Genomic DNA, 27,841 nt, shown 5'->3' with positions numbered 1-27,841 from the left:
TTTCCTTAAATATCCTCCAAAACCATTTATTTTTTTGTGATCTTGAGTCATCAGGCAAAGGGTGGGTTCCTGTTTTCAATGAGTTGTTCTTTAGGGAGAGACTTGTGAATGGAGAAAGGAATGTCTTCATAATTCTGCTGTGTTCACTTTGGCCTCAAGAAATGCTAGTTCTGCATAACATGTTCCACAGTTTCATTGTTTTAAGAAAGTTCACTGCCACCAGAATTTATTTTCTTTGAGACTGTGGTGTGAGGTGAATTCTTTCATTTGAAGAACAGCGTGGTTTGTAATTAATTTGTGCAATTGTTTTGGCTGCTGTAATGTGGAAGGGTAGAGCAGGAAGGGCGTGCTCCTGGAATCTTGGATACAGAGTGAAATCAAAGTGGAATTTACAGTTCCTTCTTTGGTCAGTAATCATTATGTTTTCATATTACGTGGCATCTTTATACTAATAAATCTAGCAAGGAAGATACACTAACCACTTGCACACAGTACAAAAATCTGCATGTTAAACTCAGTTCCCATAAACCGGGCTCAATGCTTGTAATGAGGCCAATATGACAGATCTTTGGCACTACTGTTGTGCTTTTCAGACAGACAGTGACAGTTATAAATCATCTTAATCTTTTCCTATTTTAAGTTAATAATTATTTTAGATAGTTTGCTCATTTTAATCTCGTACATCCTCTAAGCTGCATGAACCTTCTGTACAGCTCGTGGGGAGCACACTCCTTAGGGATGACCTGTTGGTGGCAGTTGGTGCTAGCTGATGGGGTCTCGTTGCTCACCCAACCTGTCCGTGTGGAGCTCTGCTGTGAAGAGTATGACAGCGTGGCTGCGGTCAGGATCAGTGTTGGTGCAAACGTGATACTTAATGGCAATTCAGAAATACATTTCATGATTTAAATCTTAACTCCCTTGTATCGTGCTAGAAATGCATGCTCTGCTTCTTGAGAGCCTTCCTAGTTTCTCTTCAGCTGTATTTCTTCTGCTCGGTTTTCATGCCCGGACTTTGAAGGGAGGCAGCGCTGAGGGGAGCGTTTTCTTTTCCTCGTCTCTCGTTCGCTTCCAGCTTTCTGCCCTGGACAAGGACCAGTCCTGGAGTTTGGGCTAGCGCCAGACCACCGATCCAGATACGAACCTGTGCGTCGCTCGTACTTCACACCGACGTTACTCCGTTTTTTGAGGAAGCGTTCAGAACTAAGGCACGTTAAACGTGTAACGGTGCAGTTCTGTGCAACTCCTACGACTTTTCTTTCCCCTGCCACGGCGGTTGTTGCCTCACACTTTCACAGCAGGTTACATGATACCGGGACAACTTCAGCCCTAAGGGCGTTTTTCTTTGAGTCACCTCACCCACCCGGGGCCGCAGTACCGCGGACGGGCACAAGACGCCGCCGCCTCACAGCCGCCCGCCACGCCCTGCCGCCCTCAGCCAGGCTCAGCGCGCAGCCGCAGTGCGGCCACGGCTCTCACGGCCGGAAGCGCGGCCTCTGCTTCCGTGCCGAGGGCCGGCAGAGGCGGGAATGCTCGAGTGGGGCCGGGCAGCCATGGACAGGTGAGTAGCGGCGGCGGGGCCGCCGGTTCCCCGCTGTCCTCCGCCGTCACCAGCGCCGGGCGGGTTAAGAGTGGCTGCGTCTCGCGGCCCTCCGTGCGGCTGAGCCTCTCCGCGGCATCCAGAGGAGCCGTGCCAACCTCATGTAGTGCAGTGGGATAGTATTATACGTTGTGTTTATGTAAGACTTAGATTAAACCTTATGCTGTTGTGTTGTTTGGTTTTTGGTTTTTTTTTCCCTCTTGCACGTATTTCTTGAAGGGAGCATATAAACAGGAGGGGGAATGGCTGTTTACAAGGGCAGATAGTGACAGGACAAGGGGGAATGGTTTTAAACTGAGACAGGGGAGGTTTAGGTTAGGTATTTTCACACAGGGTGGTGATGCACTGGAACAGGTTGCCCAATAAGAGGTTGTGGATGCCCCATCGCTGGAGGCTTTCAGGGCCAGGCTGGATGTGGCTCTGGGCAGCCTGGTCTGGTGGTTGGTGACCTGCACATGGCAAGGGGGGTTGAAATTTGATGATCACTGTGGTCCTTTTCAACCCAGGCCATTCTATGATTCTATGGTTTTTTTCTGCTGTTCATCCTGGGGAAAAGACTGAGGGGAAGATCTCATTCATGTTTATAAATGCCTAAAGGGAAGAGGAGGTCGGAGGCAAATGGATGAGGCCAAGTTCTTCAAAGTGGTGCAGTGTGACAGGACAAGGAGCAGTGACATAAACTTGAACATAGGAAGTTCCACACTAACACGCAAAAGAACTTCTTTATGGTATGAGTGACAGATCACTGGAACAGATTGCCTAGAGGTATTGTGTAGTCTCCTTTTATGGTGATATTCAAGACCAGCTGGATGCCTATGTGTGTGACCTGTTGTAGGAACCCTGTTTTAGCTCTATCATCTCTTGATGTCACTTCCAAACCTTGCAATTTATAGAATCAATAGAATCATAGAATGGCCTGTTCTATGATCATCGAGTTTCAACTCCTCTGCTATGTGCAGGGTCACCAACCACCAGACAAGGCTGCTTAGAGCCACATCCAGCTTGGCCTTGAATGCCTCTGGGGACAGGGCATTCGCAACTTCCTTAGGCAGCCTATTCCAGTGCATCACCACCCTCTGTGTGAAAAACTTCCTCCTAATATCTAACCTAACCTCCTAAACCTCCTCAGTTTAAAACCATTCCTCCTTGTTCTATCACTATCCACCCTCTTAAACAGCCGTTCCCCCTGCTGTTTACATGTTCTCTTCAAGTACTGGAAGGCCACAATGAGGTCTCTTCGGAACCTTTTCTTCTCCAAGCTAAACAAACCCAGGACCCTCAATCTTTCTTCATAGGAGAGGTGCTCCAGCCCTCTGATCATTTTAGTGGCCCTCCTCTGGGCCTGCTTCTGGAGTTTCACGTCTTTCTTGTGCTGGGGGCCCCAGGCCTGGACGCAGTACTCCAGATGGGGCCTCACAAGAGCCAAGTAGAGGGGGAAAATCACCTCCCTCTCCCTGCTGGCCACCACTTTTTTAATGCAGCCCAGAACATAGTTGGTCTGCAAGCACATACTACTGGCTCATATCCAGATTGTTTGATTCTTCTTGTTCTCCAGCACAATAAGCACTGCATAAAATTCTTGTGTTGGTTGGTTGGATTTGTTTGTAATTCTTGCTAATGGATAGGATAGACATTTGGACCTATGATATTTTTGGACCTAAGACATTTGGACCTAAGATATCACTACTTGGGAATGTTTTGTTGTTTTTTTTTTTTAACTGGGATTTTGAATCACTGCTGTGAAGTTACTAGCATTTGAAAGAAAAGATTAGCTAAAGAGAGCAACGTTATACTGTATGTTTTGCTTGGATGTGTTTTGCTTACTTTGCATTTCTGTTTTCCAGAAGCAGTTTTGGAGAGGTACTGTCACCCCTCAGTACAGAGATGGCCAAGCCTGGCCGAAAACAAAGCTCTCAGAAAAGAGTTTCTAGTATCCTTTTTCTGCAGAAGCTTTTTATTTTCTGTTCAGTTGTTGCATGCTGTATTCATGATGTCCTTATATTCCTGCATCTTTCAGCAGCACAGTGCATTACTTGGCCTTTACAGGAGAGCTTAGGAATAAGCCAAGAGATGCAGTGACTTGCCTTGTCACAATGTGGTATTTCTTCTGAATGGAAATTCTCTCTCCTCTCCTTTTTCCCTCTGTTGTTTTTGTAAATCACAAACCGTGTCAAAGCTGCTATGGCTATATCTTGGATTGGATTATTCAGTGAACTTCAGTAGGAGTAAGAGTCAAAATGCCTGTATAGTCAATTCTTGACTATGTCTAGATAGATTTTTCTCAGTTGTGGACCATTCTGATGGCAGGGATGTTGTTGTGCTCCCTCTTTCTATAGTATGGTGTTTCACAGTTTTTCGTGGGCTTATGAAGTTGGGTTGATGACAGCCTAGAGAACTATGTGAGCCATAGCCAACTCCCTCTCTGAATTTTCATCTCTCTGTTAAAATATTTTAGCTTTTATGATCTTTTGTGTACATTTTATGTCATCAGGGTGTATTTATTCAGGGCACCATACCTTTCCAGGCACCATGACAGCAAGAGAAGTACATATGGTTAGATTTCCACAGAACTTTCTTCTCCCCAGTTATATACAATAAAAAGAAATATTTAATAAATTGGCACCTAATATAATGATCTTTTTTCTGATTATGATAGCAAAGGAATGCAGCACGTAAGCTCAAAGCTCATCCTTCCATTTTAGTTTGGTGGCCTTTTTTTTGTCATTGATTTTGTGGGGGAGTTTCTTGCAACCACAATATTGGCCCTGATCGTATTGTTGCTCTCAAGGAACCCGAAGGCTGATATAAAATGGGGCTGAAACTTTTCTGCCAACAATTCCAAGTAAGCCATATGTAGAGCATTGAACTCCATTGCCTTGTAGTTAAAGTCATTGATGTCATGGAATGGAGAGAAAATTCCTTTCCTAATGCATTGAGATTTAATTGTTATGGTTCATGCAGGATGTAGCAGCACTTCATGGAACAGTGTTCTCTTTGATCCAAGCAACTATGAGGACCAGGACAACCCATACCTGCCACGCTGATGTTTTTGAGCCGTATTTTGGAGTGTCCCTTCTAGCCTTCCAGCTTTTAACCTTTTGCTGAAGCATTTTGTGATATAATTCAGGATAAGTGAATGGGACTTTCTACTTTAGTCTGAAATGTGTCTTTCTTATTAATTTGAGTCCCACTAAAATGATCTTCTTTTTCAAGCTGCCACAGTCATTTTGGGTAAAGCTAAAGAGTGTTTCTTAACTTGTTAATCAGTTCTTACATCCCTGGATGACAGTATTGGAAGTATGACACCCAGAGGCCAGATGATTCCCCGAACTTCCAGTTCGTTGTTTCGCCAGCCGTGTAAGTCTTATTTTGTTATTTATTACATAGTTAAAAGGAGTAATATGTTTATAAACTGACTGCTTCAGCTCTGGGGCCTCCAGCACAAGGAGGATGTGGATCTGTTGGTGCAAGTCCACAGGAGACCACAGTTCTAAACTAAAAGAGGGAGATTTGGAATTGACATTGAAAGAAGTTCTTTATTCAGTGGGTGGTGAGACAGTGGGACCAGTTGCCCTGGAAAGTCTGGATACCCCATTTCTGGGGACGTTCAGGGCCAGGTTGGATGGGGCTTTCCCTGGGCAACCTGTTCTGGTGGATGGCAGTCCTGCCTGCAGCAGGGGGTTGGAAAGCTGGGTGGTCTTTATGGTCTGTTCCAACCAAACCATTCTGTGATTTCCAATGGAACTGAAATGACAATAGTTGCGCTTTGTCTTCAGGTTTATGGGTACTCTGCTTGGAAGATCAGTGCTTGAGAATGCTCCAGACTTAGTCATACACATATAGCCTTAGCATAACTATGTGTAGACTATTAAGTTCCATAATTCATGGTTAACCTCATCACTTCAAAATACTTAGGCCTGAGACTCATATTTCTTTTCTAATTGGTATTTCTGGGTTTCAAGCCTTGTGATGGAAAGAAAATACTTACGGACAAAAGCAAATTATTTCTCCATCTGGCCGATCTGGCTGGTGCATGACTGAGTAGGATTTCATAAACACTTCAGTCTCCATTACAAGATTGCTATCAAGAGTTCCATGATAGGGCATTGTGGTCTTAACGACTGTTGGCAAAGAAAGCTTTTTGTCTTCCAGTTACTCCGCTGTCTCGAAGCTCTCTGAAGCAGACAGACACATCTACCATCCTGGGAGCAGCAGGGAAATCTCCCTTGATTCTGCAGAATTCTGGTCTGCTTGGCAATCAGTCTATGGTAAGGCAGTTAGAGCACGTTTTTCCCTTTAGCTCCTATGAAACTTCAAGGAAGCTACAAATTTACTGTATCTCTGTGTAGTTTACACCAGGGACAAACTGCAGGTGGAACAAGCTTACTGTTATTACTGCTTCTGTTGAAGTTTGATACTAGTATTATTTATTACTGTGATGTTCTTTGAGATGATGTAGTGAGGAGTGAAGAGTTTTTAGGCCTTCTTAAATACCCCATATATCTTAAACTGGTCCTTAAAACATCAGCTTGTGACTGCAAAAATCTTGACTTCACTCGTTTACAGATTCTTCAGAGATGATTGTTCTGTCAGCAAATTGAACCTTGAGAATTTTTTGTTATTTTAGCACTCTTCTGGAGTAAGTTTCATTTGCATGTTAATGTTTGAACTTCAAAGAGCAAGCTTTTCTGATTACTTTTTAGATGACGTTATCTTCTATGGTTACATCTTTGGTAAAACAAATGATTGTCAAACAAATGTCAGTAGGTAGATCTGAACTATTTTATCTGTTTATTTTTAAGTTGACTCAAAACAATGTATTTTTCTGTATATGAATTTTAATATGTTCTTCCTTTTGGCTGTTTCTTTAGTTTGTGGCAGCCCACTGGTTTCTTTGAGATGTATGGCTCTGGATCCTATTGACTCTTGATCAATGCTGTTAGCTGTTAGTAGTAGCACTCTGCCTGTGATTCAGAGCCTCTTGATATTCTGTAAATAGTGTTTTGTGAGTATTTAGTGTTCTGACCTGAATCCAGTGTAGTTTAGCAGGAGGAAGTTCAGGACTAGACAAAAGCTTTCACAGGAGGTTGATGGGAAAAGGATATCTTGTGGCAATGCACTTGCTGGTAGATTACAGCACTCATCAGACTCTGGTATTTCCCGCAGGGAGCTGATATAATTTTTCTGGAATTGAGTTATATTTGCTCAGTTGTCTGAAGGTTTTGGAGTGCTGCAGCATTCTGTTCTGGCTGGATAGAGGGCAAAAATGGCAGAGAGAAATCAGGCAGACAAAACACTGTGATTAGAATCTGGGCCATAAAGAGGTGAACAACACATTATATGCCCACAGTTTTTGGATGTGCTTAAGAGACTTACAGCAATGTCATCTGGTTGTCTGTTTTTTCTGGTTTGGACTGGGAGCATTTTAACAGCCAGGAAAAATAATCAACCACTGTCGTATCCCTGGGTCCTGGTGTGTCATTAATTGCTGCTGAGAAACCATTGCTGTCACCAGAACAGATGTAGGGAGCTATCCTGTTTGTGCAGTGTACATAGAGTCTATCTTCTCTTTTAGCCATTTTGCTCCCTTCTGTCAGATAGGCTTTCCCTAAAATACACCTAAGAAAGTTTGTTCTCCACTTTAATATTCTTGTGTTTTCTCTTTAAAGATGTATTGCTTCATTCAGTCAGTATTTTGAGCAATTCGCTAAGAAGACTGAAAGACTGAAATAAACATAATTTCATCTATTTTACTTAATTCTTCACAGTTGCTTTACAACTTAGTCAACAAAATACTAAGTTAATAAAAAGTTTAACATAACAGACTGTGAAAGGGTGGAGTTATATATGTTTAGGGTGAAAAATGGTAGAGAGGAATTTAAAATGCAGGGTCTGATTAGATTAGCATACACACTTGTTATTTCCTGAAATAAAAGAGAGTGTTCTTTTTCCAGATGAAAATTCTAATCTTTTGAGAACACTTTGTTAAAATTGTAGTTGTGCCTTATTTAAAGGCAGTTATTTCATTACTGATTTTTTGAGTTGCTCTGTTTGTACCACTCACATGGAATGAAAAAGCCTTGGAGCTAGCCTTGTAGTAGTCTGAGTTTGCTGTTTATTTTCTTTATATTGTTTTGCTTTTAGTTGGATGAAAGTAACTGGACAGCAATGCTCTCACCTCAGCAGACAGGAATGTTTACAAATCTAGACATGACAGAAGATGTCACCATGAGTGCTGTACTGTTGCGTGAGGATGATCCTGGGGAAGCTGGTGAGATGATCTGAGGTTTTCATCACAATTGAACAAATACATGGCCTTGCTTTCCTGTATCTTCTCACTTAGATATTTCTATGCCAGAAACAGTCTAGTTTAAAGAATTCAGAAAGTTAGCTTTTCCAGTTATTGGACATTTGCCAGTTTGTTCTCTGTGGAACCTGATGACACGAATGGCATGCTGTGGTGATGTAATACACAAATTGAATTAGCTTTGTGGAGGCATAGAAGCAAGTTTGTCTTTAAAATTCAGATGACAGATTTACAGCAAATGTTTAATACTTATTTTACTTATCTCGTAGCCTCTAAGTATCTTTTTATATTAGCTGGTAAATTCTTCTGACTTTATGAAGTATAAACAGTTCATATCATCATTGTCTTTGATGACATTTATTAATGATGAGATACCTTGGCATCAGAAGGATTTTTTTTTTAATGTTGGGATTTTTAACCACATCATATCTTATATGGCTTTCTTCTTCTGTGTATTCTAGCTACTATGAGCATGTACTCAGATTTTCTGCATTCCTTCCTGAAACATACATCAACTACCATTTTCGATCTCGTGGATGAGTATGAAAGTATCTGTAATAATCAGGTAAATAAGTTGCTTGGATGGGTCTTTATATTTGTTTGAATTTCCCGTCCCTTCTGGAAATCGCTCTGCCTTTTTTCTGAGAAAGTCACAGTGCTTAACTTAGACACTTTAAATCTTCCAGCTGGTTGAAGTCTTATAAGTCACGAACACTGGCATTGAATAGCATCCCTCTTTGCTCATCCGCTGCTTTGGCACAGGAATGCCTGTTGTGCAGCTTACTAAATACCAGAAATGTCATCTGACTGCCATTTCACTGCAAGTGGCAAGCATGAAGTGGTGTATAGATTTCTTTTTTTGTCAGTGATAGGGAGCTGGGTTAAAAAATACACATTTCTCAGAGCTATAAATAAATAAAATCATTTTACTGTGGTGATCTAAGAGCTTTCTACCGCATTCCTAACAAATTGGCAGTAGAGTTCTCAACATCACATTTAAGAAGTCTGTTTTTTAAATAATGAACCGTAGACTGATGGTTCATTATCAGCAGGGATTGTAAAAACAAAAGTGACGAGCAGTACTGACTGTATCTGCTTCTTTACTTCAGGTGAACATACTGGGGAAGATAGTTTACAGAGCAACTCCTGGACAGCAGAAGTTTTCAAAAACTGCCAGTGTCTTGTGGCTTCTCAAGCAGGAGATGGTAACGTGGAGACTGTTGTCCTCACTTTATAGGTAATTTCTTTGAAAAACCCTTTGCCTTTTTACACTGAGCTAACTTTCTTAGGCATGTTGCATACTAAGTACAGAGTAAAGGAATTAAGTGCCTATTTTTTTATTTGTTTGTGGAACTGACTGCTGATCGTGATGCCTATTTACTGCCTACTTATGGGAGCTGAAAGTTGTTAACAGTTGCTACTTTCTTAACTTGTAGTATTTTTATAAAACACTTGAAAGGATTTTTAAGTGCTTTTGCCTTTATTATGTTTTCTCCTGAATTGTTTCAGCTTTATTTTTGTAGTTAAGGTTTTTCATTTTCATTTCTAGGGACAGAATACAATCTGCATTGGAAGATGAAACCGCCTTTGATATCACAGTAAGTTTGAGGGTGAAGAATAGTACTACTGTTTTTAAAGGATACGTTTTAAAGCTACACCCTTGCATTTTATTTTTTTAATAATACCAGTATTGCAGCCACTCAAAATTCAGAGGTAAAAGAAGGTAAACAAAGATGAGATTGATTTAAATTATTATCAAGATAAATATTAAATTATTCTACATATAGTTAAATTCACCTTACACAATATATTCAATTCCAAATTGAAAGTGCTAGTTTAAACATTTGTATCAAGTGTATTTTGCTTTGTTTCATTAAGAATTCCTCATGCCCTTGGAAAATCCACTGGAAATTACGATATATTTATTTTTAAAAGTTGCATCTGTAGTGATAATGTTCCCTGGGGCAGAGATAATTCTGCTTTGCCTAGAAGAGCATGCGGTCTCAAGCTGTCTGGTGCTTTGCAATCCTGATTCCAATTTATCTCAAGAGAAATCAAATTTTTCGGAGTGTCCTTGTTTCAGCTGTAGTCTTCTTGTGTGCCTCAATACAGTGCTTCCAGCCTTTGCTGCCAGAATATGCTTAGGAAGACAAAACAAGTAAAGCAGCTCAGCCTTTGTAAAATTTATGATTGTAGTTGTTTTTTTCTCAGTCATGAAATAGCTTCCTCTATGATTCCCACTGCTAAGTTGTCAGTGCTTTTAAATTAAACTCTGCTGTGCCAAAAAGTCTCTTCCTATCTGTCTTACTTAGAAGAACGCTTGTATTCTTCTGCTTTTGTTGTAAGAAGGCTAACTTCATGCAGGAGAGCAGGAAAAAGGATCGGGGTTGGGGCTGGTCTGTGTGTTTTATTTTGTTTTCTGCTTGTTCATGTTTAGTGCTCATATGAGCTCTGGGAAAATGTCTGGGCTTTTGCTCATACAAAATAATGAATCTGTGATAATATGAGAGCAGTCACTGGAATCAGTGGATCTACTGTGTAAAATCTTTCTGTGGCCATACATTTGAATTATATTATCAGTCTTTTACAGATTTTAGTGTGACAGAAGGTAGGTGATTGATCCAAATAAAACAGATGTGTAGCATCTTCTGTTTCTGAAAAGGGACAAGGGAGGGGAGCATGCTGAGCTTACAGCCAATTTGGAAATTAATGTGTGTTCAGTTTGATATTCATGTTTTTGTGGTTTTCTTTTCCATGAAGTGGTGATGAACTTTTTCTTGAATAGGTTTTAAATGCAAGTGAAAAGACAAATGTAGACAACTTGTTTCAGAAAGATGCACTTATTCGACAAAGCCAGGTAGGACAGAATTTTTATGGTGAAAATGCTGATAGATGAGTCAACACTTAAATGCTTATGACATTAATATTACGTCAGCTTTAGAAAACATGAGCTCTGTGTGTTTTATTAAGCTATTTCAAGTAGATATTTCTTTATATTCATCCAGGCTTGTTATTTTCTGTATGTGCAGAAATATTGCTCTTTGATTTCTAAAGATCAGAAATATTTCAGGCTAGGCTGGAGAGCATGGAAGGCTGAGAACTGTTCTAATGTGGATCATCTGAAACTGTTGTTGGTAATTAAGGAACTATTAAATTGCACAGTAGTAACTGCAGCATCTAGTGAGAAATACATCAAGTGCAAAAGCAACCTTCAGACTGGGTACTTAGAGTGAATTTGTCTTAGGATATGCATACCTTGGATTACTATGTAGATAACAAGTAGATTCAGAGATGAAAGACAGAATATTATTTATTGTGTGTTTGTTCTAAAAAACCTATTGAATTTCATTCCAGCTGGTGGTAGATTGGCTAGAGAGCATTGCCAAGGATGAAATTGGGAACTTCTCTGATAATATTGAGTTTTATGCCAAATCTGTATATTGGTAAGTTCAGACTTACTTTGATTGTACCCATGCTTCCTGAAGTGTGATATTCACAGAACTAGACACAGAATCAGTCCTGAGCCACCTAAAAAGTTGGTCCATTCATTCATTTTTCCTTAAGTTCTTTGAACGTAAGGAAAACCTGAACCGCAGTTCAGGTATGACTTCTCAGAAGTCAGGTACTACTTTTGACAGAAGGTTGACAAAACAATTTAATTTAGTTTTACATAGATGACAGTTTAATTTTTCATAAAAAGATACAATAAGAGATGGTCATCTGCTGATCAGCCTGGATAAAACTCTTCTCATGTGTTTCTGTTCTGTGCTCAGTTCTTTGTCTGGCTTGAACTTTTGCCTGTTGAAGTTCATGTCATTGCTTTTGCCATTGATCTCTCACCAGAAGTCATTATTGCCATCTTTGTTATCAGTGAAGGATTTTAAGGCAGGAGAGAGCAAAGCCTTGATTCTAGTTCCTATTATAAGCACTGTTTTAAAGACAGGTGAATACAGGCTTCTGGAATCATGTGTTCATCCTAAGTTGTATTTCTGTCTAAGACTGACAACGCTGAATGCTAGTGGGAAATTTTATTAGTGCAGAAATCAATCCATAGTTCATATACATTGAAACTGGTTTTGAAAGAACTCAAAGCCACGTGAATTGATTCTAATATTGCACTTCTAATGAAATTTGACATTTTCACTACAGTAACACTGTTCATTGATACACAAACCAAACCAATCATGTCTTTCTTGTAACCCTATTCCACCAATCCAGAAGTATTTTATAATTTTCATGCCTTATTAAAATGTTTGCTAGAAATCCCTTCTTTTTCTCAAAAACATTTCACTGCTCCCAGGGAGAACACGCTGCATATCCTGAAGCAGCGACGGTTGAGTGCATACATTGGAAGTTCTCGGCCTCTGGTTACAGAGTTGGTAAGTGTTACTTAAATGTGAGACTTGGTTTCAAAATGGGCATAAAAACCAATCAGAACGCTTTACACAGAGCATGTGTGCTGTTCTCTAAAAATTGGTGGGACAGGGTGATTTTTGCCATCTATAAATTGTTGAGGTATCTAAAAATCGCGAGGCATTCAGTTGGAAAATCAGTACAGAAATTGTGCAGCAGTAAGGAGCTAGCTGATGAGAGAATATTAGTGAATGCCGAAGTTGCAAGTTGCTGGATGATTAGCATAATGATTAAAACTATTGGATCTTGATATATTTGTTTTAAATAGAAGCAAGTACAACTACTATGAAAAGGCTGCTGAGAAGTTGGAGACGGATAGATAGTCAGGTAGGCTGGTAGGCAGAAGGGGAGAAGATTTTTGAAGGTGAGAAAAGCTGGAAGTTGAGAGTTTTGAAGCAAAGGCATAATGATAAAGTAAATAAAGGGATTACAGTGTCTCCCTTTGGTAGGAACAGTGACAGAAGAAGAGAAATAAAGGAAATACGAAATATGAGGAAGTATCATGCTAGATATTATGTGGGCTGTATAACATGTTGTGCCAGTATGAAAATGTGACTCTAAATTGTAAAGCAGGTCAGGAAATCATTGGAAGAGGCAGATATGCATTATGTGAGTGGATGGATGGTTCCTTTTTTTCCTTGCAGGATCCAGATGCTCCCATAAGGCAGAAACTGCCACTTGATGATTTGGATCGAGAAGATGATGCAAGATTACTGAAGTATCTCTTCACTCTTATCAGAGCAGGGATGACAGATGAGGTAAGGCAAAGAGAGTGAAAGAATATTCTTGATTAACTAGTTTAATTTGTTTAAAATCTTACTATTGAAGCTAATGACAAGCTATGTAGTAAAATGTCTATTTAATTTTGTCTTGTAGGGATTTAATTTTCAACAAACTGTCAGTACTGATAGTGATGCTAAATCAGTGGTGGGAAAAATATTGCTTTTAGTTAAGTAACTTCAGGTGTAAAATAGACATTATGGAAAAAGTTGCACGTTTATTTTGGTTATTTGATAATGTAGTTTTTTCTTTACCTTAGTGATTTTGTACAAAATGCTGCCAAACGCATGAGATTTTTCAAATAACTTCCCAATTTCATGTCTAATAATTAGTAGATTATCTTACAAACTAACTTTTAAGTTAATATTTTGGAGTGGAACATGCTTACACTTGTAACTAGAGAGAGATTTTTATGTATGCTTTCCTTAGAAATAGCATTTAATTAAGCAGCCTTTGCTTGCTCTGCTCCTCTAATGTCCCCTTGGCTGCATGATTTGAATGGAGCTGAGGGAGAGTCATGGCTAGCATGTTACTTTTTGTTGGTTTCTTTTATTGTTGTTTTTTTTTTTAACCTTTATTGTGTAGCCAGGTGTTTTCACAAGGAAAAACTTCAAATAGACTTTATCTGAATATTCTAGAAAGCATGCTGTTCTTCTCCATTCACCCTTTTACAATAATTCTGCTTCTTGCCTGCTGTTACAAATATAGAATGTGTATACTTTGCTTTAATCCTTATCTGGGTAACGTCTGGCAGTTCTGGTCCTAAAGCTGCTCTGAATAAAGATTCCCAATTGTAAAGCAGCTTTTGTGATTTAATGTAAATAGTTGTACTGTGGTGTGGTCTGAAGGCCTCAGCTGGAAGCTCAGTCCCTTACACTAGGCTCTGATATTTATCTAATGACATTTGGATAATGGAAAGGAAAAAGGGACTTCAGATTCCTGTGTCCAAGGCCTCAGATTAGAAAAATGGTTACTTGCTGGTGTTCTGTTGCCCTGTCCATTCATTGTTTGATACTATGGGCACAAATCCACATTGCTTCAGAGAGGTATGAATATAAATCTGCTATTTCAGTTGTTGCACTACAGTGTTCCTATTGCTTAGTAAGTGTGCAGTCTCTTATTCACTACTGAAAGAGTTAAGTTAAAAGCAAGAATCAGCCTTGGTTTATACGATAGATAGATAATATACATACTATGTGAGCTTAACCAGCTTGCCTCTTCTTTCTGTTTGTCACCACTCCTAAAATGGCTGACTGTCTGCAGCCTTTCCAGTATGAAGAGAATGGAGCAGGACAAAACAAACCATGCCCACACATTGCAGTGTCTCCAAATGCTCATGGCTTTTTGTCAGTATTGGAGCGTACCAGTCAGACTAATCAGATAATCTTCAGGGTTTTTTGGTTTGGTTTGGTTTGGTTTTTTCTTCCAGGAGTATAGGATTGGAACAATTGTAAGCAAGCTTTGTTTTAGGGTTATTTTTCCATGTACAGTTTCTGTTTTACATTCCGTGCTATTCAAAACAGCTTTGAATTAAAGCTCTTTGTGCTCGTGAGTAGCTACTGCTACCATGGGAAAGTTAGACTTGCTATTTTTAGCAGCACCGAGGGGTTTGGCAAGCTGTATCAATTAGAAAAGTAGGTAAAGAGATGGCTAAGGGATCTAAGCAACAAGGTGGTACTTTAAGCTTACGTAAGTGCTAACTTATAACTTGACATCAATACGTAAGTATAGATAGAAACTAAAACATTTAATGAAAAACACACTTGATTGCATTTTATTTACTTTGTAATCCTTCCTTTATTTTGAGTTATTTAAGATTCTTTTTTGCCTCGTACAATCTCGACACAAATTAATGATTTCAGTAGTGTTTACATTTTTCCCTTGAAGTCAATAGCAGAAGAAATCCATTATTTTTCAGGCACAGCGCTTATGCAAACGATGTGGTCAGGCCTGGAGAGCTGCAACTTTGGAAGGATGGAAATTGTATCATGATCCCAACATAAATGGAGGTATTTTCTTCCACCTGTATTTGAGAACTGTGAAAATAAGCAAAGGCCTTTCTCTTTAGCAAACAGAAATAGCTCTTTCTTTTAATATTAAGGGACTTTCTCGTGCCTAAAATACTTCTGCCATGTCTGTTGATCACATTTAACATGTATGAAATGGTTTTAGTTGAAGGTACGAGTTCACCAAATCCACTTGGCATAGTAAAGTCAGTTTTTTGTTGTTGTTTTTTTTAATATAAGCATAACAGCTAGGAAAACAGATGTCTAGGAATTCTGTGTAGATCTTCACCAGCACCATTCATGTCTCAGTACGTGTCTTCTCAGTATCAGAAAACCTTCTGCCATCTAGAATTACAGAATGGTTTGGGTTGGAAGGGTCCTTTCAGATCCTCTAGTTCCAACCCCATGCTGTACGCGGGGACACCTCCCTCTAGACCAGGTTGCTCACAGCCACATCTAGCCTGGCCTTGAATGTGGCCAGAGGGGGGCATTCACAGCCTCACTGGGCAGCCTGTTCCAGTGTCTCACCACCCTCACACAAGGAATTTCTGATATCTGATCTAAATCTACCCTCTTCCAGTTTAAAGCCATTCCAGTTTAAAGCCATTCCAGTTTAAAGTCATTAAGCCATCTTTTTTTTATTACATGGACTCCAAAACATTCTATCTGTCTTTCAAAAGATATAATAGGACTAAAGAGTACAGCAGTGGTAAATGGAGGAAAAATACACAGTTTTATAGTATTTGGACTCTGCTAGATGTAGCAGAGGATTTATGAACATGTCTGAGTGCTATGCACACCTGAGACAGGAAGGCATAGTGCTTCACTATTTTTCAAATCCTGATATCCTGTTATTTTTGTCTGTGCAGTTCATTGGTGCCTTAGCCTTGTTTTGCCCTACGTCCCTGCTGTTAGGTGTTGGCTTTTTTCCTGTGATGCGCACTGTCATGCGGAGGCATGCAGCCTGGCAGCAGCACTGAAGCAGTAGCATTTATTAGATGCTTATAGTCCTTGAAATACAACAATTCACTAAAAATTCTTTTGCCCCCTAACTTTGTGTTTTCTAACACTAATAGTCTACCCATATTGAGGTCAAATGTGGTCAAAGCCTGGTGGGTTTTTTTTTTTTTTTTTTTTTTTAAGGCTAAATTGCAACTAAATGCTTAAAGTACTGTCATTTTCAGACATTCATTTACCAGACTTGCCAGAAGAGCTACCCTGCAGGACAATCCATTGATATTCATTGATAAGCATTGGAAAGAGTTTCAAAGGGATTGAAACAATGTTAATAACAGAAAATAGACTTTTATCTTACTGCTTTCTTTTTTTAATAACTTTCTTTTGTTATTATTATCCTCTGCAAGGAGGAAATGAGGTACAGCCTGTTGAAGGGAATCCATACAGATGCATTTGGAAAATATGTTGTTGGCGTATGGCTGAAGAGGTAAGATAGCGTTAATTTGCTTGGCACTCGTGCTGAATTTCTTTGAACTCAGTAACATGATTTTAAGTAAGCCTACCTTTTTGGTTTACTGTTTGTTGGATTTGCAGTTCATGTTTCTAAGAGGACTTCTGAAATAATATATTTGTCATGTATTGAGAAATCTGCCCAATCAGCATCAATCTTTAAGGCTTTGGATGTGTCATTTTTACTTGGTTGACAGTGAAGCTGCTGATGCTGGCTTCCACTTGGACTCAGTTGAATGGGAAAGGAAAAAACATTGTTTCCCAACTTTTCTTTTTAAGTGCATGGAACACTTTGTAACTGGTTAAACTCTAATAAAATGTAACTGATCAGGAAGCATGGGTGCTTTTTAACTCACGGGTAATTTTTCAACTGTTTATTTTAGGAGCAGTTTAACAGATATGAGAGAGCAATCTATGCAGCACTCAGTGGAAACCTCAAACAGGTATGTCAAGCCTCCTAGTACTTGGTGTTTGACAGTTGAGCATTTTGTTTTTATATGTGATAATAATATCATAAAGACATACTTCTTAATATGCTTTCAAGAGCTTAATAATCATGACAGTAGCAAGCAGTGCTGCTTTAGCAGACATGCTCTCTGTACGATTTTTGTGTCTAATTAAATATACTTTAGTATATTTATACATACTTTTAGTATTATTCTTGCTGACTATCAGTACAACCAGTTCTAATTTTGTTGCTTTAGATTTGAAATTTTAGTATTATCTAAAAGGTTGTTCAGCCACTGTTCTGCTCATGCACCATATTCTGATTTGTCAGTGTTTTAAGTTGCAAGCATTAGACAAGTTGGTGTATCTAGACATGACTCTGTAAGCAAATTTCGCTATTGATAGTCTTAAGTAATTCTCTCCTCTTATTAGTTTGAATCTTCCAGGTATTTTCTGTGCTCTCCTCTTTAGTAGTGATGTTTTTTATACGTGTATATAAATAAATCACTATTTAGGAGAAGGAGAGCACAAAACTGTGGTGGGGGGGGGGGGGGGGAGGGGTTATGTATGAAAAGGTGATGAGGAAAGTTACAGCCAATGTAATGAAAGTTTACCTGCTGTTAGTCAGTGGTAGTCTTGTACTTGAGGAGCTCGGCACCTCCTTTCCCTCCCTGTCTTGGAACAATGTGTTAGAAATAAAAATGATTCACAAAATAAAAGAAGGATTACTAGTGCCTTTTTACAGTTCTTTTATTCATTGAAGTTTGAAATGAGCTCTTTTACAGAAGGAGGCGTTGTGAAGTTATACTGAAGTACAGAGCAGAAAATGCTTGCCTCCTTTTGACAAAGGAGACACGTTTAATGAAACTCAGTATTTTCTGTAACTTCAGTAATTTTAAAATTGCTGTAAGAGAGAAATGTTTCCTGAAGTGCAGTGTTGTATCTGGAACTTGTCCCAGGGCTTCTGAAAGAGCCTAGTAAGTTTTGGATAAGAACTAGATACAAAGTTTTAGTGTGTTATTCTATGTATAATAGCACTATCTGGGTTCTCTTGCTCAGTGATCTCTCAGATGGGCTTTTTTCTTTATTATAATTTTAGAAGTATAATGGGAATGTTTGTAGGTAGTTTTCTCAGTATTTTCTTAGAATATGGATAAAGCAACACAGTTCAAACACTTCCAAATGGCACTGCCACAGAGCCCTTCCTTCATTCCTTCACCACTCATTCCTCTGTGACTTGTGCAGCCATGACATAAAGCTGTGAGGGAAGATGGCCCTGCTGGAAAATTCGCAGCAGAAGAGTGGATTGTTTTCATCTGGGTTTGTTTTCTGAACTGTTAAAAAAAGAGGGAATGGTGTCACAGTGATGCCACTGGTTAAAGGAAGTAAAAGAGTTTTTTATTTTGACTACTTCTGATTAAAAATAATCTAGGAACTGGACTGTTATTTTAGTGAAAGGATTTTTGGTTTTATCCTGTGTTAGTGAAGGAAAGGTTGCTGTTTGTGATAGCTTCTAGTCTGCTTTGACAGCAAAAAAACTGATCTTAAATTACAGTTGATGTGTTTGGATTCTGATGGTTCTCCATCTCTAACAGTTCTTGCTCTGTTTTGTTCTGTTGTTGAAAATACACAGCTTCTTCCAGTTTGTGACACCTGGGAGGACACAGTTTGGGCATATTTCAGGGTCATGGTGGATACACTTGTGGAGCAAGAAATACGAACATCAGTAGTAACTGCAGAGGAGATGGAAGAGCTCCCTAGAGAGTATTTAGAAACCAAGTAAGTTTTAGGTAGCAATTATGTTCTTACCCTCAACAAAGGATCCTTTCACAATATTCAATGTAATGTTTGTGGTGGTGATGTTGTTTGTTTTTTTTTAACCTTCTCTCTTTTACTTTAAAGCTGGACTTCAGAAAAAGTTTTTGAAGAGCTTCAGGCAACAGACAAAACGGTACATAGTGCTTACAGTTTCTCCTCACTGTTTGCTATTTCTACTTACACAATTGTTTGGGCTTCTCCACTATTTCACAAAACAGTGACAGGTTTTCCATCCCTGTAATGTATACTTAATTCAAATAGATTTTTCTGCCACCTTTTAATGATGAAGAAGGTACAGGTTTTGTCTTGTTTCTTATCTGCCAAACTAGCTGAATGTGCTAAAGAAACAGTGGACCACAAATTGCTGTCAGACGTGCGAAGCAGACAGTGTAAATCACATTTTTAACACTCTGATAAAACGTGTGAAAATTGATTGCTTGTGGTTTTCTTTGTAGGAGGTTTGCATGTATATTTCAGAACAAGTCTTTCAAAATTGAAAAGCACGTATTTTTTAGTATACTGTATTTGTCCTTAACACGGAGTATTTCATTTAAGCTAGAATAGATAACTTATATGTTAATTTTTATAAAGATTAAATTGAAACTGTGTTTGGTGGGGTCAAATAAAGAGCTTACAGGTGGAAGCAGCTCGCCAGATGCACTCAGCTGCCATGGCCTTTCTGGTGCTATTGCCACCAGCCAGTTTCACTGGTTCATTTGAATTGTGTTTCATACTTTAGTTTCCCTGCAGAAAAATGTCTTCAAGTACATTTCACAGGCCTTTTCTTTAAGGATTCATAGAAAATGTTGCACCTTTGATGACATTGTAGAACCTGTTCTGATACACTGTTATTCTGTTCAAAGCAAAAAGCCCTTATTTTTGGATCCCTTTTCTGAAAGCATTAACATCACAGCATTAGCTCACAGATCTATATTCTAGCTCTTTCAGTTTGGCAGTATTCTTATAATTTGACATGGACATAGCAGGTGCATTTTCTTTTTTTTTTTTTTTATGTAGAACGCCCTTTGAAATAAGAGAGCTGCTTTTTTTCCTCTAAGAAACCTTTGCTTCATTTTCAAATTTGCTTTTTTTTTTTTTTTTTCTTTTTTAACATGTTGTGCCATGAGTTTTTATTCACAGTTTGAACTTTCTGTTTTTCTCCCCAGAGAGTTATAGAGGAGAATCAAGAACACTATCATGTGATTCAGAAATTCATTATACTGGGAGACGTGGATGGTGAGCTTTTCTCTAAGTGACTTTTAAATGTCAACCAACTGCATTATTTCTGGTGATATTTCCAGAAACTTCTCTGTGAATGGGTTTTAGAAATGCACAGTAGGCAAACTCCACTTAAAAGCAAGGCTGATTCTTTAATTGAGAACTACAGGGCATTTCTGCAGCTTGACTGACCTACAAAATAGTTTTCGAGGTGGTCATGAAATCGTGTAAATGATTCATATGAGCAGTGTGAGAATATTGCTGCAACATTGTCTAAAAATTACAGAATGCTTAGCAGATATTAAAACCAAACATAAATATTAGCCAAGCTGTTGCAATTCTGTTTTATTGTGCTTTTTAGGCTAAACTATATTAGTTGAATAGATGCGTAGTTTTGAACTATTTCTTAGGTGCTTTTCCTGGGGTCTGACTGATACAGACATGTGGTTGGTGGCTACAGGTCTGATGGAAGAATTCAACAGATGGCTTTCCAAAGACAGAAGTGTGCTGCCAGGGCACCTCCTTCGTTTCATGACACATCTTATTCTGTTTTTCCGCACTTTGGGCCAGCAGACCAAGGTAAGGGTGAAGTTCTTGTAGCAGTGTCCGCTCTTTGAATTCGGATAAATGCATTTAAATACTCAAAGTATGTACTGTAATGGTAAATTACTGCCGGGCTGGTGAGGAGCTACGTGCCTGTAGTGTGTTTGTTGATATTGGATCCTAAAAAGAGCATCTCTTTCTCTCCAGATCAGCTTCAGAAATGTTGTTTGAGGAAGGCAGATTTTATTTAGAAGCCTGTGTGGGGAAAAAAGGGCCTAGCTCAAAATTCAAGGTCAGATTTACATACAGCAGCCGAAATAACCTGATTCAGGCACTGCCCTTGGAATTGTATTTATTGCTGGATGCTCTGCTCATAACTGCATTTGTTTGAGGCAATTAGTTCCTTTTGGTCCTAACCAAAGCCATTGTATCTTCTACAAATACATACCACGTACAGTTTGCTAGCTACCTAGCCACTTTGTGCTGAATAGAAGGATGAGTCACAGAGCTGCAGTTACTCTTTCCTGAGGCAATCACAAGTAATTAAAGCCCCATTTCTCTATTACTTTAAAATTTAGAAGCATACATATGAACTAAGTTCTTCTTTTGCTAAAAGATTAATATATTCTCTAGCTGATTTCAACTTAGCTTTCAGTTATTGTGCTTGTTTGTTTTTTTTTCATGTCAGCTCATTGCTTCATTCCCCTGCCAAAATATATTTTGAAGTTAATTTTGATGTTTTGAATACAGTTCATATAAATTCTATAAATTCTTAGATCAGAATCCCTGATGTCATTTATGTGTGCTTTTAGTATTCTTGCTTGTAGAGAAAACTTAGAGAAATCTCCTCAGGTACTGTCAGCACTCATCAAAGTGCTGAGACAAAAGTAAGGCAAGCTTGTTTTTATTGAATGCTGCAGTGCTTTGCATTACTCACAGATGATAATAAGAATTTGACAAAAGTCAGCCTGCATGGTTTTAAGCATTTTCCAGCTTACAGACTGACTACGACTGAATGCAGTAGATTTATGAACTAGTAGCCCTGGAGTCAGCAGCACTAATATTTGTATCAATTAAATGTAAGGTGGGCTGGCACCTCGCTTTATTTTGTGTTTTAGATTTGCTTTACTGCAGCACCTGATGGTCCAATGGCTTTAGATTTTGTAGTTGTTAGCTGCAACGAGAAACTCACCTTGTGGGCTGAACAGGAATTCTAAATACATACCAGTGGATGTTTCTTTAAGTTCTGAAAACCCCTTGGTGAGGGATATCACACTAGTTTGTTATTGCTTAAAAATCTGCACAGACACAAGATAACCATATCAAACTAAAATGATGGCTCAGAAATCAACACTTGATTCGTAGCTAAAGCTGTTTGCATTGTACAGGCTGTCATTGGTATTTCATGGTGTTCAGGGGTTGTTTGTTGTTTTTTGGTGTTGTTTTTTTGCTACATTATCTCATTTAAAATTGAATTTGTATTTGTTTGCAATAAGGAGGAAGTTTCTGTTGAAGTCCTAAAGACCTACATTCAGGTAAGCCTTCAGAATTCTATTTTGTTTTCTTTGAGGTTAGACATAAAGGAGGAAAAAGTGAGAGTAAAGGTTACATGGTGGAAAGAGTTAGTGCTCTCCTAATAGATGCATGGAGGTGCCTGAGTATACAGCACTTCTGTCAGAGATGCTTACGTAGGAGATTACTGACCCTTGTTTAGAAGCTGAGAAACAAGTGGAGTCTTTGGTACAAGGGGGAAAAAACCCACACAACTAGGCATCTGGCTTACACATTATTTAATATTCATAACTTAGATGTGTACACAGAGAACATTGTTTTTTTTTAATATTTGCTTTCTGTTCTTCAGCGGATGATATCAGAGAAGCACACAGACTTAATAGCTTTTTATGTGAGCCACCTGCCCCCAGAGCTGGCTGTTGCCCAGTATGCTCTGTTTCTAGAAGATGTTACTGAAAGCGATCAACGCCACCACTGTCTTGAGTTAGCAAAAGAAGCAGGTGAGATGTGCTCTATATTGTGTTTTCTTCCTGTAGTCTGGAATAGCAATTCTATTTCTAAAACAAGCTAAATACCACTTTTGCTTGTGGATCATGTCCAAACATAGCAGAAATTAAATGCTAACTGCCCATCTTAAATATATGCTCTGAAGTTTGACAAACATATCTGCATGCAGGTCCCCAGCACAGACTGTTTGATGTTTTCTGTTATCTTGGATATTATTCATCTAATATACGTGCAATAAATTATGTATCTTAAAAGCCTATAATTTAGTGTGGCAGTAAGAGTGTGACCAGCCCAGTAACAGTTACAGGTAATGTAAGAAAGAAGGTCCACAGCCCCAGTCTGAAATTCATTCAGCAGGAAATTTGAATTTCTGATCCCCACTGTGTAATTCTCTTTTCACCTAGGCCTGGATGTTGCAGCCATAACAAAAACTGTTGTTGAGAACATCCGCAAGAAGGATGCTGGGGATTTCAGTCACCATGATCATATGTTGGACACAGGCACAACAGAGGTGAGTGTGCTTTGTTAGGGAGCTATTCCAGTCTGCAGTCAAGCACGGAGTCCTTCAGTCCTTCACCACATCTGTTCCATATTTCTCTTTAAACACTGCTGGAAATTGCCTTGAGAGAGTCTGTGGGAGAAACATGCCTTTCATGCGGCCAAGCAAGGAGATGAATTGCATGAACTCTTAACTTCTGTTTCTACATGTCTTTGATCTTCTGGGCTTGAGTTGTGTGTCACTAGGAGCAGGTCACTGTGAGAGCAGTAAGTAAAGGTGAAGCCTGTGAAATACCTGTGACAAAATACTTTGTAGCTGAGAGAAGAGTATTGTAGCTTCTAAGAAATATGAGGATTAATAGTTTGGATGTCAGACGTACTTCATTCTATGTTCAAATGATACATTCTAGCTACTACAGACATAGTTTGTGCTGACAGGTTCCTTGTCATCACCACTGAATGTCAGCTGGATCCAATTCAATACTTAAGTGACAATTACTATTGGAGGTATTATTAATAGCTAACCTATTTCCAGAGTAGTGTTTGGAAAGCCCTGATACCTTGTAAACATGGAGTAAATTTTTTGCAATTTCATAAAAAAAAATTCAACTCTTGCCCTCTGAGCTAACGAAGTAGCAACAGTTGGAAAACTGGTCCCAGGCTGAGTGTAACCCTAAAGTTTATAGCAAGGGTTCGATAAACCACGTTTATACAGTGCTTTCATGTTAAGGTTTCCATGCTTGGTAATTCATAGAAGTTCCTGAGATCTGATGCTTACCTATTGGTCTGAAAATTTTGGAGGTACTTCAAAATGAATTTTTTGGATGAATTCAGAGCACACAGATTGTTTCACAGAATCACAGAATTGTAGGGGTTGGAAGGGACCTCTAGAGATCATCGAGACCAACCCCCCTGCCAACCAGGTTCCCTAAACCAGGTTTCCTAAGCTTTTGATACAAAAGATGTGAATAAAATGATTCTTATTAATACGTTGTAAGACTGTCCAAAGATCTCTGGAAGCCTGAGTATTTCTTTGAGTAGATTTATTATATTTATGCCACCTGTGTGTTTTAAATGTTAGTAACTCTAATAAATACATTGGTTTTTACAGGCAGATCGGCTGAAAATAGACGTAATTGACTGGCTCGTATTTGATCCTGCACAGAGGGCTGAAGCACTCAAGCAAAGCAATGCTATCATGAGGAAGTTCTTGGGTACTCAACTTCACAAATACTGTAGACTTTTTAAGTGTTGGTTTTGTTCTCATTGACTTTTGGCAATGTGTTTGATCTGGCTTTGCATCTTGTGTGTTAAAAGGCATGGGTGTGATAGAGTATAGCACTGTACAGTGCATCTTTTTTCCTTATAGTGACTTAACTGTGATACAGTTTGTCAGTTTATGTAGGTAAAGTATGGAAATTGCACAGCAGCTGATACTCAATTCACATTCTTACAGCATCCAAGAAGCATGAAGCTGCAAAAGACGTGTTTGTGAAGATTCCTCAAGATTCTATAGCAGAAATATATAACCAATGGGAAGAACAGGGAATAGAAGCCTCTCTTCCAGCTGAAGACGACAATGCTATAAGAGAACACTTATGTATAAGGGCATATTTGGTGAGTTTTAAATAAACTGTGTTCCGAGTTATTAATAAATACTAATGTGATAATAATGTAAATAATGGTGGCTTTGCTTTGCTGGTGACAATTTAAGCTTTACCTATTTGAATAAACTTCTGATTCCTGGATACATTGTACCTGAAAGTTTACAGAATAGTGAGAGCTCCTTTCTGTACTCAAAATTAACAGATGTCCAAACATTGTTTCCAACGCAATGCAGGAAGCCCATGAAATCTTCAATAAATGGTTTCAGCACATGAACTCAGCTCCACAGAAGCCGCCTTTGTTGCCACAAGCAAGTTTCACTGAAAAAGTGGCCCATGAACATAAAGAAAAAAAATACGAGGTAGGTAAAAATTATTTACTATCAACATTTATGTTCTTGCTTAAGAGACAGTCTTAGTTTAACGAGCAGAAGTCTGCTCGTTCCTTTTGCTGAAGAACTCTATTTATAAAGTACTGTATTGATATGCCAAAAGAGGGAGTAGAAAACAGTACAATAGTAGAGCCACTGCACAAGAAATTCTCATACTTTTTTCCTGTGTGACTCAGATTTATTTGCAATACTGCATTATGTAATGGTTAAGTATTCACTACAATGTATTGTTTATCAATGTTATAAATAAATCTGAGTATTTGATTTCCCTAGTAACTCTTCCCTGGCTGAAGATTCTGATCTAAATTACAGCAATGCTGGCTGTGCAGCAGTGCTGCACGAGGTGAAGATTCTGCTACAGTAGCCTTGGAATCACACTGTCCAGCAGAAGATAATTTCCTGTTTCTTTGCCAGGTGGACTATGGTATCTGGAAAAGTTTCTTGGATGGTCTTACAAGTGATGTCAAGGAGAAAATGTACAACGTGTTGCTGTTCGTTGATGGAGGATGGATGGTTGATGTTAGAGAGGTAAAATAATTTTTAATGTCACGCCATGGGCCACAAAGTGCTGGATTGTATCCAGCTGTACCCTTGTCATCTTTAGTTCAATGTCCTTCTCTTTACTTATTAATAATTCTCTCTGGCCTTGCAGTCGCCAGTTATAGGTCACTTCCCCTTCAGGTATGATATAAACCAGATCTGGCAGTCCAGTTTAGGCTTAGTCCTGCTTTTTTTTCCTCTGACACTACAAATATCTTGATTATGTTGCCTTTTAAAGGTGGCTGTTTGTCATGCTAATGTATATTGTGCTTTGGTAAGGATGCTGAGGAGGACCCCGAACGAACGCATCAGATGATTCTGCTGCGAAAGCTGTGTCTGCCAATGATGTGCTTCTTACTGCACACGGTGTTGCACAGTACTGGGCAGTACCAGGAGTGCCTGCGGCTGGCTGACATGGTGGCATCCGAGCGACACAAGCTCTATACGGTGAGTTACTGAGAGCTGCAGGCAGCTTGGCTTCTAATTAAAAGCTCTGTGGGTTGGCTGTGAAAGAAGCTTCCGTACTGAAAGGAAGACACCATATGGTGCTGAACATCCTAAGTTTCTCCGTCTCTTCCCATTCACTGCAGTAGTAAAGAGTTTCTTTTTATGCTGATTAAAAGGAATCCGAGCGTTAACTTTGAAACACCAAAGGTGATGGCGGAATAGTTCTTCTGAGTACCAATTTTTCGATGACAGTAATTGAACTGAAAGAAGTTGAACTATAAAACTGTATTTCATTATAATTGATTTTTTTTCTCCATTACACTTCAGAGCATTTTATAAGCAGGTTTCACTTGGGAGCACTTGGTTTACCCAACCTTCTCCCTCCAAGACCCCCAAATTCAGTCCCCCAAAATACATACCTCACAAAAATCACATACCCAAAAGGCATCCATGTTGGATGGAAGTAGAGGATTAGAAACCAGATAGGAAACATCGAGCCTAAGAAAAACATTGTGATGCATTTGCATGGATTGCCTTTATAATATCTCTGCCAGCAATAACAGGAAAATTAAAGTTGTCAGTTCCCCAGTACTTTGTGTAGCAGCTGAGACAGAGTATCTGGACACTCCTTGTGGGGTTTGAGTACAGCTACTGCTCCCAGTCCCACACCAAATACCTTTCTGAAATATGGATCTGCTGTGGGCACTCTTCTAGATGAAAAATCAGTGAAGACATTGAGTAGCTCAGCAAACCACCATTCACTTTGATACCAGTGCAATTCCTTGCAAAGAAATATAACTCAATTATGTACTTTTTTTTTATTCTTAGGTATTTTCAAAGGAAGAACTCCGAAAATTCTTACAGAAGCTGAGAGAATCTTCTCTGATGCTTCTGGACCAGGATCTCGATCCCTTGGGATATGAAATTCAGTCTTAGAATTTCTTTTAGATATCTGCAAAACTTTTGATCGTTAAGTCTGGACACTTTGATCAACTTTGGTTCGTTGTGTAATTAATTCTGATCTTTATTCCAAGAAACACAATTACACAGATTTCGAAGTCCTGGCCAGCACAAGAGGACATTTGTTACACAGTCTCTTTTGTAACTTTTTTTTTTTCTAATAAATGTGCTTTACAAACAGAAAATGTTTGTTCATTCACATCTAAGCTGCCAATACACATAGAAAGGTGGTGCTGTGCGGACTTCCTTCGTGTACATGCTGAGAAGCTGCCTGTAGAGGAGAAGCGTTATTCAGCAGTACAAGAAAGCACGGGGGTGCAGCGGAAAAGGAAAGTGAGGCAGCGTGTGGAAAGCAGGGGAGGGGAAGGCAGAAGCACTGGGCGAAGGGGAACATCCAACAGAGGAAGCAGCGCTGCTGAAGGGCTCAGTTCCGTCATTCGAAAGATTGAGGTAATCCTGACCTGGGGAAGAAGCGATCGTGTCCGGAAGCGAGCGCGAGGTTCTGCGTTCCGTTTAGAAATCTTGCACGTTTACATGCGTAAATGCGTCTAGCTTCTCCCCTAAAGGGAGAGGCAGGGGGCGCAGCTCTAACGCAGAGGGCGTGACAGCGGCACCAGCTCCGCTAATTCAGCGCTCGCCGCCGCCTGACAAAGGCCCACCCCCGTCATCCGTGCCTGCTGACAACCGCACCGCCTGCTCGGGGCGGCGCACCCGCGATCGGAGCCGCTGCCGGGAGGAGCCCTGCCCTCAGCCGCCCGGCCCTCAGCCCCGCCGCTCCCGCCGGA

General features: G+C 39.4%; 1 protein-coding gene and 1 long non-coding RNA gene across 3 annotated transcripts; one reads left to right on the top strand and one right to left on the bottom strand.

The window, feature by feature from the left end:
* Positions 1 to 1,413: 1,413 nt before the first annotated feature.
* On the top strand, positions 1,414 to 27,241 carry NUP107 (nucleoporin 107). Of its 2 annotated transcripts, none has more exons than XM_052669155.1 (28): positions 1,414 to 1,558; positions 3,442 to 3,527; positions 4,865 to 4,954; positions 5,750 to 5,865; positions 7,742 to 7,868; positions 8,366 to 8,469; positions 9,014 to 9,141; positions 9,454 to 9,502; positions 10,690 to 10,761; positions 11,259 to 11,347; positions 12,205 to 12,283; positions 12,962 to 13,075; positions 15,016 to 15,106; positions 16,471 to 16,547; positions 16,954 to 17,013; positions 18,651 to 18,796; positions 18,920 to 18,968; positions 20,002 to 20,071; positions 20,514 to 20,632; positions 22,093 to 22,131; positions 22,458 to 22,608; positions 23,020 to 23,126; positions 24,225 to 24,327; positions 24,570 to 24,730; positions 24,954 to 25,079; positions 25,524 to 25,637; positions 25,929 to 26,096; positions 26,925 to 27,241. In XM_052669155.1, exons 1-28 carry the CDS (start codon positions 1,527 to 1,529, stop codon positions 27,030 to 27,032), a joined length of 2,775 nt encoding a protein of 924 aa, XP_052525115.1. In that variant the 5' UTR covers positions 1,414 to 1,526; the 3' UTR covers positions 27,033 to 27,241. The 2 variants fall into 2 exon arrangements, with proteins under 2 accessions (XP_052525115.1, XP_052525114.1); XM_052669154.1 differs by having other exon boundaries at positions 16,468 to 16,547.
* On the bottom strand, positions 22,370 to 27,841 carry LOC128073885 (uncharacterized). The gene is made up of 3 exons (XR_008202921.1): positions 27,518 to 27,841; positions 26,516 to 26,594; positions 22,370 to 23,408 (listed from the first exon to the last, which is right to left on the bottom strand). It is a non-coding gene; the product is annotated as an uncharacterized LOC128073885 (long non-coding RNA).

The sequence above is a fragment of the Tympanuchus pallidicinctus genome, unplaced genomic scaffold, assembly GCF_026119805.1.
Source record: "Tympanuchus pallidicinctus isolate F22 unplaced genomic scaffold, pur_lepc_1.0 scaffold8, whole genome shotgun sequence".
Classification (NCBI taxonomy): Eukaryota; Metazoa; Chordata; class Aves; order Galliformes; family Phasianidae; genus Tympanuchus; species Tympanuchus pallidicinctus.
This window is presented reverse-complemented; position numbering and strand designations above follow the sequence as displayed.